Here is a 13,845-nt window from a genome sequence, read left to right as displayed (position 1 = left end):
TAGGCTCTCTGTGTATATTGTCATCTCTAGTAGGTGCCTGCAGTTTGGTTTGAAGATAGAAATCGAAAGGAGCAAGTTTGGGGCTGCTCTGCAGAAACCGTGCATACCGGACACGTCCGGTATTTTGTACTTGTGCTGAAAATATTTATTCTCTGTTCTAACTTTGTGTTGTAGGGTTGTAGCTTCTAGATATATTCTTTATACCTTGATAACTCTATGGCTAACTTGTGAGGGATGATATTACTCTTAATTTAGAGTTTCCATTTTGGAAACTCCCTTTTCTAATTGTTTCCGCATTTAAAGGTGTTAATTTTTAGAAACACCTATTCACCCCCCCCCTCTAGGTGGCATCCTAGGTCCTTTCAATTGGTATCAGAGTTAGGTTCTCACCTAAAGCTTCACCGCCATGAGAAAAGGATGTCGACGCCTATCGAGTTGGAGCCGGTGCTTCTCCAAAATGATGGTTTAAACTTTCTATCTTGGTCAATTCATGTACTCAATGCTTTTAGGGATATTAGTCCTCTTGTTGAGCATATTGTAGATACAAGCATACCTCTTCCTATAGTTGATTGGAGCAACTACAAAAAATTGTGAAAAGAGGAAGAGATATGCGTGCAACTCAATGCTCAAGCTATTAATGTCATGTTGAGTACATTGAGTGTAGAGGTTCAAGATGAGGCAATCTTTAATGGACAACCACCTCCGGAGAGTGCTCATCTCATTTGGACTAGACTTTTTGATTTATATGGAAAATCCAAATGTGATGATGCACTTGAGATCGAGTCAATAGAAAGTATGTCCATTGTGTCTTCATACAGCGAAAAAGCCTCACAAGACCTCAAGAGCGCTGAGCCAGAGCAAGAAGTGCAAGCAGCGCATGACCTGTTGTCTGCCTACACATACCGGACGTGTCCGGTATGCCTACCAGATGTGTCCGGTATGGCCGAGGCAACAGAGCAGCAAGCAGCTGTTTGCAATGATGCTCAAGCCTGGTGGCGACCAAGTGATGAGTCAACCTCAGTATCTCATGATACTCATCACTTGTGTCTCATGGCCAAGAAAAACAAGAAAAAGAGTAACAAGAAAGATCAAGAAAAGGATAAAGCACAAGTAGATGATCAAGATGAGAGTGATGTTGAAGTTGAAGACAACTACAACCTTGATCATCTCAACTGCAAAGACAAGTTCATCATCATGAAGATAGTTGAAAAGAATGATGAGCTTGAAGAAGAGATTGAGAAGCAAGAGCAATCACTTCAAAAGCAAGAATTGCTTCTCATCTCCAAGATGGAAGAACAAAAGGCTCTAAGTGAAAGGTATGAAAAATTGTCAATTGAGCATGCTTTAGTTACTAACTTCTCTTCTAGTGTTTCACAACTAGAGAAGGAAAACTTTGAGCTCAAGGAAAGGCTAGATGAATTATCAAGCAAGTATAATGTGCTATAAGCAAACTATGTTCATCTAAAGTGCTCTCATGAGGAAGTAGTAGAATCAAGCATCATGCTTGAGGTAGCTCATGAGGTTGTGATCACATCGGTAAAATTTTCTCAACCTCTCACACATTCACTCACTAGTACACCATCTCAATTAAATATTTCTTGTATTAATGAGTGTGCTCCTCAAGCAAGCTAATCTTCGATTGAGCTAAATCTTATAGAAAACATATTGGATTGCAACTGAGTCTTTAATCCATATATTTTCATATATCATTAAGTTACTCAGAAGATTGTGGTTTACCAAATCTAAGTGAATTGTGAGCATCTCTTGAACTCAAATTTAAATATGGCAAATTATTTGGTTGCAGTTAAAAATAGAAAATTGACTCCCAAATTCTTAATAGAATAAAGTGCTAGTTGAAAATCATTTAAATTACTTAAAGCACTTATTTAGGGGGAGTTCAGTTTCTATTTTGCACCTTGTGGACTAACAAATTTATCTAGCATTCTTTGTAGTCCTTAGGATGAAAATTTGATTTCGTATCTAGTATGATTATTTGGCAATCAAGGTCAACATAAAGATTATAATGCTATGTATCTTCTTAGTGGTATTCTTGTGGGCTCAAGGCAAAGGTATGTTTTTACATACATGCATTGTAAGTGCATCTAAGGCCCTTTATATATTAGAATGTGCATTTGTGTGACATAGGAGAGATGTTTTTCAAAACTCATTACTAGCATGTGTAGGTGGTGTGAATTTCAAAAACTATTTGAATCTTGGTCTTTGAGACCTAGCCTTGTCATGTGATAATTATAGCTCTCCTTGACTGTTTGATTGGCTAATTACACATGACATGGCTTTCTTAAGTCCCGAATCTACTATGTCTCACAATCTCTCTCTCAAATAATCAAAATCTATATATGCCATATATTTGGAAAAAAGAAGTGATACTCATGGCATTTGGATAAGAAAAGTAATTACACCTTATTTGGATCAAGAACATGCATGTTTTTGGATCAAGAAATGATAGAGAAGGGGATTGGAATTAAGTGAATGAAATTTGGAACAAGAATAGCCAGCCCGCAAATAGCGGACGTGTCCGGTATGCGGTATGAGCGGGATTATAAAAACGGTCGGTACCCCTTCGGCCAAGTTAGGTTTTCTTCTTCTTCCTGCCAACCCAGCCGCCTCCCCTCGACCTTCATTGGCGATTTCAAGTTTCCACCATGAAAAGGAAGAGAGTGGACTCTTCAGGGCTACAAGAGGTGCTCCACAGTACAAAGAGGGAGACAATAGTTCTTCCTCTGACATAGATATAGAGGAGTATAGAGTGGAGCCCAGTACAAGAAAGACGAAGAGCACTGACAGAGGTTCAGATGGTGGCAGCTCAGATGATGAGCAAGAGATTAAGGAGGAGCAGGCAGTACCTCCAGCTCAGCACCAGCCAGGTCAGGGTATGCACTATGGTTTACTTGAGCCACATCCACCTAGTGTACCCTCTTAAGTTGCCAGAGTTGACTATCGAGGGAAAGGCATGACCAGAAGGGCTAGAGATGAAAGAAGAATTGATCCAAGGGGCTTGTCTAGGATTTAGTTTGATCATCAATTTCAGACAGCCTTTCATATGGACTACTACACCAGTGTGATCCTCACCAGGAACCCAGTGATTGCCAGGTCTCAGTGAATTGACTGGTAGTACATCAGAGATTTGCAGAAGGCCTCCATTGATCATGATGTTGCCATTTGTGAGCATACAGGGGTTTATGAGATTATGGAGTTCCAGCATGACTAGAACATAGAGGTGGTAGCTCAGTTCTATGCCACTGTGTATGTTGAGGAGGATGAGAGGCATATGCACTGGATGCTAGAGAGCTAGTGGTACAGTTTGGATTATGATGCTTTCACCACCCTGCTTGGTTTTCAGAGGAGGATCTTCAGAGGGACAGGATCCATACAGAGCAGGTACTTCCTCCAGAGCAACTGGCCTACATGTACCCACCAGAGGGTGAGAGAGGAGCAATTGGGAAGGTTCTAGGTCTTTACCCTACTTACAGATACCTGGACATGATGTTCAGGAAGACCATTGATTGCAAGGGTGGAGATAAGGGAAATATTATAGATTACTCTAGGAACCTGCTCCATAGGATGCCACCTAATGCATGACCTTTTAGCATCTTTGACTTCATATGGTGCAAGATTAGGAGTGTCGGCGAGAGGCCCCTCAAGGGCTATGGTTTTGCTCCCTACATCATGCACATGATTGAGCAGGTTACATGGCATACCTTTGAGTATGACAAGGTACATAAGGCCCTGAAGATTGTTGCAGACTTATCTGAGGTTGGGGTACCTCCAGTAGGACCAAGAGGAGCAGCAGCAGCACCAGAGGCAGATGCACCTATAGGTGGTGCAGCAGCAGGACGAGCTTCCCCTCTACTGCATGCTCTTTCACATTCTTCTCCACGTCGCCGTAGTCCTCCTTCTCCTATTCACAAGATGTTCAATGCTATCTTTGGGATGTGCAAGGACATACAGACCTATCAGCAAAAGGAGAGGGAGGCTAGGAGGAAGGATACTCGGACTTTGAAGCAGATTGCTTCTAGACTTGAGCTTGATCCTCCTAGGCCTCCACTATCAGATGAGGCAGCTAGTAAGCCTAAGACTGAGGAGCAGCAGTAGGGTAGGTATGACGCAGAGTTTGCTGAGTTCCTTCAACGACAGCAGCAGTAGTAGGCTCCATAGCACCCTGACACTTTACCACTATAGGCTCGTGTGCCTACTCACTCTCAGCCACGTCCTAGTGCAGTAGATGAGTATGCTTCAGACTGGTGGAGTGACCTCACGGATAGCTTCTATGACCCGTCTGGTGTGGGTGGTTCTCGTCCAGCCGGTGCTACACGCTCAGATGATGAGGATGCTGGTAGAGATGACGATGATGATGAGTGATCATAGATTTCAGAGATAGCTTGCATTGTTGGACCTTTGTGGTGACAGATGACAAAGGGGGAGAGAGACTGATTAAAGCTTCAGGATATTTGTTTCATTTGCTTATCTTTGTACCTAAAGATATGTATTGTAGGCTGTAGTTTTTGTTTTTGAGCTTCATTGATGTATCTTGGATTTGAGATAGATTGTATCCTGTGAGAGATGAGACTCACTTATGCTTTATCTATGCATCTCTTGAGACATGATCTTTATATATATTTTAGTGGCTTGTGGACTTGAGAAAATGTGTAATGAGTGCTATGTGTGACATACATGTGTTATATTTATTTTCATAAGGACTATGCATGCTAGAATGAAAATACTTGATGTGATGCCTTTATATTTATTCGTGTGTGATATATCTTGTCATATGCATCACGGTTTTACTTTGTCACACACACATGCACCCCACGGATGCAATGATTTAGGATAGTCTCCTATATGTTTTAGTATGTGCCATTGACATTTGAGGTCATTTTGTAAATTCTAATCATAAGCACTTATTAGGGGGGAGCCTCTCATAAATCATTGAACCCAAAAGTTTAAATGTTTATATTCTTTCATAAGCTTTAATCAAGTTATCATCAATCACCAAAAAGGGGGAGATTGAAAGTGCATCTAGCCCTTTAGTGGGTTTTGGATGATTGAATGACAATGTGATTAAAGGTCTAACCCGTTTGCTAAGTGTGGACAGGTAATAGGTTATCTCACAGGTACTTAATGAAAGCCAAAATGATGTGTTGTTGTATAAACAATCTAGTTCAAGCACAAGACAATAATGCAAATGGAATTCATGTAAAGGCTTATTTATTGTGGGATTTCCATGTACTATGTGAAAGCAAGCTCATAAGTATTAATTAATGAGACATGAGGGATTGCATATGGAATGGTCTCATATTTGAAGCTTGCTAAATTGAAATGAAAAAGATAACAATACATGAATGGATGATTCAACACAAGATGTGACTTGATGGCTTGAGATGGCGAAGATAGCAAGGAAAGGCTTTGAGGTACTAAGCAAGGGTGAAGGGCAAGCGATGGCTTGGCGGCCGAAGAACCTAGCTAGGGTGAAGAAGGAAGTACTTGCATTTAGTTGAGGTACTAATCAAGCTATGATGGCCATGTTTATGTGGAGGATCAAATCACTATTGGAGTGTTTGATGGAAGTGACTTGATACATTTGGGATTATTCAAATTTGATGAATGGAATCAAGTCACGTGCTCAAGATGGCTATGCTCAAGTGAAAAAGATCAAAGTTGACATGTTAGCACCCTCACTTGATGAAGATTGGAATACACGGCTTCGGTTGAATGAGATCAACTCAAAAGGTTTAAATTCATTTTACTTTTAAATTTGAGTTAATAGGAATGTCGTACTATTAAGAGGGATGCATCATATTGATAGATAATGTTTCATAAGTGCTCAAGCCAACCCATGTGAGTTTTGAGTGTTTGAGAGACAAAAGAGCTAACTTGTGTTTTGCTGGTCTGGCAATACCAGACGTGTCCGGTATTGATATAGGACGTGTCCGGTATGTGCCAAGCCATGATAAAATTCTTATTGTTCTCGGGTTGGTTCGTCAGGAGTTTCGACATGGGTCGGAAGTTCCGATGGTCGGGAGTTCCGGCATAGGTCGAGAGTTCCGACGTTTCGCGCTTAACTGAGTTAGATGGTTCACTGTCCTGGTCATACCGGACGTGTCCGGTATAGACAGCCAGAAGGCAACGGCTAGATTTCAAAAGCCTTGAGGGTCGGAAGTTCCGACATGAGTCGGGAGTTCCGACGGTCAGAAGTTTCGGCATGAGTCGGGAGTTTCGATACCTCACATACTTTAACTCAGTTACATGGTTTTCAAATATGCTGAGGGTCGGGAGTTCCGACGTGAGTCGAGAGTTCTGACGGTCGGGTGTTCCGGCATTCATCGGGAGTTCCGACGCGTCACATTGTCACTGTAACTTAGTTACCGTTGGGGCAGTGTAAGTCATACCGGACATGTCTAGCAACCGCTATAAAATGTCTAGTTTTTCTAAAGGGGCTATAAATAACCCCAAGCCTCCAACTTTGGAGGCTGCTGATTCTGCTGATCCTCTAGCATGTTTTTGAGCCTTGCCAACTCTCATAAACCCTCTCTTAGTGAGTGTGTGATCGAATTCGCAAAATCCATTTGTGGGTTAAGAGAGAATTTGAAAAAGAGAGCAAGCCACCACTTGAGCACTTATGCATATTGTCAATCCCATGATTCGCATTTGTTACTCTTGGACTCTTCAGGCCTAGACGGTTAGGCGTCGCTGGAGAGCACCCGAGAGATTCTGGTATGCCTCGAAAAGTTTATAACGGTCGATTCCGCCACCTCGGAATCAACTTGTGAAAGAAGGAAAAGGAGTTGGAAAAGACTCTGGCTAGAGTGACCTTCATGGTACCCTCTAGGGTTAACCTTCGCTGGGTCGCCTGTAGACCCCTCAACGGAGAGTAGGACTCGAACGAGTCCGAACTTCGGTAAAACAAATATCGTGTCTCAATTCTCATTTCATTTGATATTTGTGTTGCTCTAACTTTTGTGCAGGCTCTCTGTGTATATTGTCATCTCTAGTAGGTGCCTGCAATTTGGTTTGAAGATAGAAATCGAAAGGAGCAAGTTTGGGGCTGCTCTGTAGAAACAGCACATACCGGACACGTCTGGTATTTCGTACTTGTGTTGAAAATATTTATTCTCTGTTCTAACTTTATGTTGAAGGGTTGTAGCTTCTAGATATATTCTTTATACCTTGTTAACTCTATGGCTAACTTGTGAGGGGTGATATTACTCTTAATTCTAATTTTAGAAACGCCTATTCACCCCCCCCCCCCCTCTAGGCGGCATCCTAGGTCCTTTTAGTAGGCTAGCCAATAATCCTTGAGCCACAGTCCATGGTTTGTTTCCCCAGAGTAATCCTTGAGCCAATAATCTGTGGCGCTCGATCTCCCGATCGAGCTCCGTGCGTTCCTTCTCGAGCTAGAGTCGTGCTTCCTTGAGCTCTAGGTGTCGGGCCTTTAGCTACTCCACCCGTAGGTGGGGTGGGACCCCTGTCTCCCCCCTGACCTCGTCGTCGAGGTCGTTCGTCGGGGTAGCCTCCTCCTCGTGGATGCTTTCGATGTGTCCCTCGGGGGTACCTACCATAAAACACTCACGAGGGGTGATGGCTTCCCCTGCTGGAGTCAGAGGCGGAGGGTGACTCTATTTCCCCCGTGAGGAGGTCGTGGAAAGACTCCATGACATGTTTGGTCATCCCCACGAATTCATCGTTCGCAGGGAAAGAAGGTGCGCGTTGCGCCATAAGGTGGCCATCGGTCTCTGCGACATTGCAGAGACCGAACGGGAGCGCTGTCGGGGCGCTCCGGATGAGGTATTCCAAAGAGAGCGGCAAGCTGCGCCATGACGTTTGTGAACAAGAAGGCGAGGTGGCGCAGGTCCTCCCGGGACGGCTGGGGTCCTAGAAAGACACCGAGCTGGCGCTCCAACCTCCCGTAGTAGAAGTCGAGGAGCTGGTAGCTTCTGGGGGCGTGGGCCTCCGGTGCATGCAGCTGTAGCCCCTCAAGTGCCTCGGCGATTGCGTCGAGGCCGGCAGAGTGGAGAGGTCGGACGGCGGCGGGAGCCATCGCCAACCTTCCTTCCGTTGTGATGATGAAGTCCAGGTTCCCAACGCGCTCGTGCGCGCCCAGGGCCCAGCTGAGGTCGTGACTAGCTATCCGAGGCCTGGTGTGGATATCGAGACGCGCAAAAGGCCCCTACTTGGCGCACCAACTGTCGTTGTTTCGAGTAAACACCAACGAGTAAATTTATATTATTACGCGTCTGGCCTAGATGGTGTGCTAAGAGGACACAAGGTTTATACTGGTTCGGACAGAATATCCCTACGTCCAGTTCGTTGTTGCTGCTCGTGTTACTAGCACTGAAAGTTCGTAGCAGGGGTTACAAACGATCGAGAGGGGGACGGGTCCCAAGTCTCTGGTGGTGTGTTGCGATAGGTTCCGATCGATTCGGATGAGTTTGAGCTCGAATGTGTTCGGATGCTGGCTCCGTGGTCTGATCTGCGATGTGCGATGATACTTAATGGGACGCCATGCTTTCCATTTTATAGGCCAAGAGAAAGTAGTGGTTACAGCGGAGGAAAAAGAGAAAAAATGAGAAGAAGAAGAAGAAGAAGTCCTCCAGAATCGTCGAGTCCTTCTTCTTCTTGGTGCGGGTCCCGCCGACCCAGTAGACGTCAACAGGGACAGCTTCCCGTCGCGGTCCTGTCCGTCACTGGCGCCATGTGTAGGCGTCGCCTACCGGTCATGACGCTCCACTTCATCCTGGCGGACATCGTGGTGAACTGACGTATCTGTCAGTGTTCGTACGAGGGTTAGGCAGAATAGTAATGGTACGCCCGATGCTGTTCCTGATGTGAACCCCCAGGTATGGTCCGTCACAACCATGAGGTATATCGGGGCGTGCCGGTCATTTCCCAAGAGTCAGAGCTTTGACCCAGACCCATACGCTTGGATCTTGAGTGGTCGGCGGCAGTATGGGTCTTCGTCGGGCGAAACGGAGCCTCCAGCCTTGGGGTCGGGCGAGGCGGAACGCGGACCAAGGATCGAGCGAGGCGGAGCCCAGTCCTCGGAGGTTGGGCGAGGCGGAGCCCTGCCATTAGAGGTCGGGCGAGGCGGAGCGCGGACCCAAGGGTCGGTCGAGGCGGAGCCCTGCCTTCGAAGGTCGAGCGAGACGGAGCCCTACCCTCAGAGGTCGAGTGAGGCGGAACCGGCCCTGAGAGATTGGGCGAAGTGGAACCGGCTCTCAGAGGCCGGATGAGGCGGAGCTTGCGTACCTTGGGTTGATAAGAGCTTTAGTCACGCTCTTAACTGCTCGAACGAATTAACGTGCCTCTTTGATACCCTGTATTGGGCCCGACACCTACTTCCTAGCCCGGCCGACGATTCAACGGCAACGGCGAGCTCGTGCCGTGCGCGTACGGGAACGCTCTCGCCGCCTGCTGACTGCTGTGCACCAACAGTGGACGTGCGCAAGCATGTTATAGATCGATGAGCCGTTCAGTAACAACGAGACGCTCTGCTCGCTGCGTCTCCATCGCAAAAAAGAGAACAAAAGTGACACGGGATCTTTTCCCCCCTGTGAACAAAACGATCTATAAATTGTACTGCAGTAGCACTAGTCTAAACAGGGTGATCCCAGCTATAAATGCATCTGGCCGGCCGGCGGGCCTTCCTTTCTTGGATGCATGCAGGCAGGCATGCAGGCTGCGGGTGGTCTTCGGTCAAACGCACACCGCAAGATTCCTTCATGCGCCGGGTTTGGTCGTGAACATGCAGGTTAGTATTAGGGGGGTGTTTGTTCCTACAGGAAAATTTTAGTCCTTGTCCCATCGAATGTTTAGACATATATATGGAGTATTAAATATAGACGAAAAAATAACTAATTACACAGATTGTGGCTAATTTGCGAGACGAATTTTTTAAGCCTAATTAGTCCATGATTTGACAATGTTGTGCTACAGTAAATATGTGCTAATGGCGGATTAATTAGGCTTAATAAATTCGTCTCGGAAATTAGTCTCCATCTGTGTAATTAGTTTTATAATTAACTCATATTTAGTTCTCCTAAATAGCATCCGAACGTCCGATGTGACGTGAACTAAAATTTAATCCAGGAAACCAAACACCCCCTTAGTCAAGGCTCAAGCGTATGGATCAACATCCTGTTCGCTTGCTTGTAAACGATCGTAAATGTCCAGCTGGGAATAGTATTAGTCAAGGCTTCAAGCACTTTGACCAAGATTTATTGGCATGTCCTTCACAGTGTCACAAACACCGTCCTGCCGAGAGCGCAGCGCCCTCCGGTTTACGGCACGGTGAAAGTGAAACCTCTAGTGCCCAGGTCGTCAGCAGAAACTACTACAGCTTGGCCTGATTGTTCTGCAAGCCAGACAAAGTATTGGGGAACAAGTCTAAACTCCCGAGAGACCTTTCCTCGATCACTGCGTCTTTACGATAGACAAGTACTGCTAGCTAGTGCTTGGTAATGCAGACGCAAATCCGCCGGAGCTGTGACGAAAAGGCATCGGCCTGTTCGGCTTGCCTGATAAGGCAGGGCTCAAAATACTGTTTGATTTATTGTTTGAAAAAAATATTATTTATTGACTAAAAAAAGTACGACTTATAACCAAGCGAAGAGGGCAATCGTCCGGTCAGCCAAGACTTTCAACTCGTCCAGTGAGAACCATTTTAAGTACGTACTCGTTAGGGCAGCCGCAACGGGTGACTTATAAGCTAGTTCTAATTATTTTTTCATATTTTAATAGAAGAGAGGTAAAAGTTAACTCTTGATCAAGAGCTAGACTCATACACATATTTTAAGAACATGTGAGAGTGTTATGTGGATCTAATCATACTATAAGCTTTTGGTAAAAGCTAACACTATTGGAGAGGTTGGATTAGAGCTAATAGCTAACTCCTATTGTTACGGGTGCCCTTAGGGGGTGTTTATATCCTTCTCCTAAACTTTAGTCGTTGTCACATCGGATGTTTGACACATGCATATGGTATTAAATGTAGACTAATTACCAAACTAAATGCACAGATTGAGACTGTTTTGCAAGACGAATTTTGTTAAGTCTAATTAGTTCATGATTTGACAATGTGGTGCTATAATAAATATGTACTAATGATGGATTAATTAGACTTAATAAATTCGTCTAGTGGATTACTGACTGATTCTATAATTTGTTTTTTTATTAGAATGATATACCCTATACGATATCCCACTCTAATTCGTCTCGGTAATTCAGACGCAAATCCGGCAAAGCTGCGACGAAAAGGCATCGTCCGGTCGGCGAAGACTTTCAAATCGTCCAGTGAGAACCGTTTTAAGTACTCATTATACCAGGAGCATATAGGAACAGCTCTTCCGATAAAGAAACAGCTGCAGTAACCAATTTCACAGTTTCACACTTCCCCGGTGAATGAACAGAAAGAAAGTCCACGGCCAGCCGGTGTGCCGTGCCCTGGAAGCCTGCCCGGCCGGCCCATTCCGGACAGATGGACGCGGGTTCCGATGGCCCAACACCGCGCACCGGGCCCACTCGTGAGCCCCACTTCCATGTGGGCCAGGCCTCACCACCGTGTCTCCCTCCCGCTCTATATAACCCGCCACCCCCACACTCAGAAGCTCCAAGCCACGCAACCAAGCCGAGCACACCACCACCATTAGCTCTACTCGGAGAGGAAAGAGAGCAGCATGGAGAAGAAGTCGTCCGAGAATGCCACCCCGCCGGTGGCGGCGCCGCTGAAGCTGTTTGGGTCCTGGGCGAGCTCGTACACGCACCGCGTGCAGCTGGCGCTGCGGCTCAAGGGCCTGGAGTTCGAGTACGTGGAGGAGGACCTGGGGAACAAGAGCGACGAGCTGCTGCGCCACAACCCCGTGCACAAGAAGGTGCCCGTGCTCGTCCACGGCGGCCGCGCGCTCCCGGAGTCCGTCATTATCCTCCAGTACCTCGACGACGCCTGGCCGGAGACCCGTCCGCTCCTCCCCGCCGACGCCTTCGACCGCGCGCTCGCGCGGTTCTGGTGCCACTTCGCCGACGACAAGGTACGTAGGCCGTCGTCGCCGGTTCTCCTCCTTGGGACGCACACACGTAAGTGTTCGTGTGTGTGTGTGTCTCTATACTGTTTCGTCTGAAGAGAAGATGAGATGCCTGAGTGCCTGACACAGAGTTACTGCTTACGTGCGGTTCGTTTTGTCCTCTTTCGATCGAAAATGTGGTTGCAGCTCGGGCCGGCGGTGGGCGCGGTGTTCGCGTCGACGGGGGAGGACCAGGAGGCGGCGGTGCGCCAGGTGCACGAGAACCTGGCCCTGCTGGAGGTTGAGCTCCGCGACGGCGCGTTCAGGGGCCGCCGCTTCTTCGGTGGCGACGAGGTGGGCCTCCTGGACGTCGTCCTGGGCTGCGGCTCCTACTGGCTCGCCGTGTTCGAGGACGTCACCGGGGTGCGCCTCGTGGACGCCGACGCCTTCCCGCGCTTCAACGCCTGGCTGCGCGACTTCGAGGCCCTGGACGAGGTCCGGGAGACCATCCCCGCCGTGGACCGCCTCCTCGAGTACGCGCGCGGCCTCCGCCACATGCTGCTCGGCCTCGCCGGCGCCAACGCGGCCGCACCCTCCGCCGACGCCCCCACTACTGCCGCCGCCGCGCCCTCGGCGGCCGCGGCTGACATCGCCGTCGACATTTGAAAGCACGGCGTCGTCGGTCTCCGGCGTCTGGCGTCTGTGCCAGCGCCCGTCCGGCTAGTGATCAGTAGTAGCTAGTACGTAGTACCAGTATAGTTTGCCGTGTCGATGTCGATCGCGCCATGTGTGGTGGCAGCTGAGTCTGCGTGCCTAGCTGCCTGCCGGCCTGGAGTGCGCTGCTGCTGCCACCACAGTTTGTCTAGGTGTCGAGTTTGTTTTTTCAGCGTCCTTTTTTTTTATAAAGTTCGTCAATCCAGTTAAATCTCTGTTTGCTGCGACTTGTTCTCGTGTCGGACGAATCTCGTATTCTCGCGTGTTTGTATCTAATACTAGCAGTTTGGCTCGCTTGTTTAAGGGCGCGTTTAGTTCCGAAAAATTTTGGCTTTTGGCTACGATAGCACTTTCGTTTGTATTTAGAAAAAATTGTTCAATTATGGACTATTTAGGCTTAAAAGATTCGTAGCAAACTGTGTAATTAGTTATTCTTTTTATATACATTTAATGCTCCATGCATGTGCCGTAAGATTTGATGTGACGGGGAATCTTGAAAATTTTTGGTTTTTAGGTAGAATCTAAATAGGGCCTAAATATCTAGCCATGCACCTGGTAATTTCTTCGAGCAAGCTTCGGCGTATGGCCTCGTGAGATTGGCCTAACAGATTAATAAATAGCTTTTTGAGCCATAACTTTTCAGCGAAGCGAGCAGGACCATTGTCCATTGTCTTCGATTTCTATTGCAACAGGACTACGTACCAATAATTTACACCGAGAATTATAGTAGTACAGTAGATTAAGCTTTGATCCGAATTAACTGCGCCGGTTAATGCGCGTGTCAGCATGCACGATGGTGCTCAGCTGCCCATTGCTCGCTACTCGCTAGCCAGTACTACCCGTTCCGCTGCGGCTTGGAAAAGGCATTTAAAAGCTGCAGAGGAACTGATGAAGCGTCAATATAAGCACCGATTTCCTCCCATGCTGTTGTTCTGTTGAGAATTGATGGCTGCTCGTGTTTGCCCTGAACTCTCGGATGCCTGCCCGTGCAGGGTGGCCATTCATGCCCTGCCTGTCCTGCCCGAATGCACTTGCAGTTGCAAGCAACATCGATCATTTCATCTCGTGGTTGATGACGATGCATGGTACAAACACGTGAGTATCACAGTTCAGATCA

General features: G+C 47.0%; 1 protein-coding gene across 1 annotated transcript; it reads left to right on the top strand.

Moving 5' to 3' along the window:
* Positions 1-11,635: 11,635 nt before the first annotated feature.
* On the top strand, positions 11,636-13,028 carry LOC136513824 (glutathione transferase GST 23-like). The gene is made up of 2 exons (XM_066507799.1): positions 11,636-12,041; positions 12,222-13,028. Exons 1-2 carry the CDS (start codon positions 11,691-11,693, stop codon positions 12,678-12,680), a joined length of 810 nt encoding a protein of 269 aa, XP_066363896.1. The 5' UTR covers positions 11,636-11,690; the 3' UTR covers positions 12,681-13,028.
* The last annotated feature ends 817 nt before the right edge of the window (positions 13,029-13,845 follow it).

This window comes from Miscanthus floridulus, chromosome 16 (assembly GCF_019320115.1).
Source record: "Miscanthus floridulus cultivar M001 chromosome 16, ASM1932011v1, whole genome shotgun sequence".
Lineage (NCBI taxonomy): Eukaryota > Viridiplantae > Streptophyta > Magnoliopsida > Poales > Poaceae > Miscanthus > Miscanthus floridulus.
This window is presented reverse-complemented; position numbering and strand designations above follow the sequence as displayed.

What these genes read in the sequence shown, in the direction of transcription:
- LOC136513824 (XM_066507799.1), top strand. Translation starts at nt 11,691, where the DNA reads ATGGAGAAGAAGTCGTCCGAGAATGCCACCCCGCCGGTGGCGGCGCCG. An exon ending in GCCACTTCGCCGACGACAAG is followed by an intron (nt 12,042 to 12,221) that starts GTACGTAGGCCG and finishes ATGTGGTTGCAG; the next exon opens with CTCGGGCCGGCGGTGGGCGC.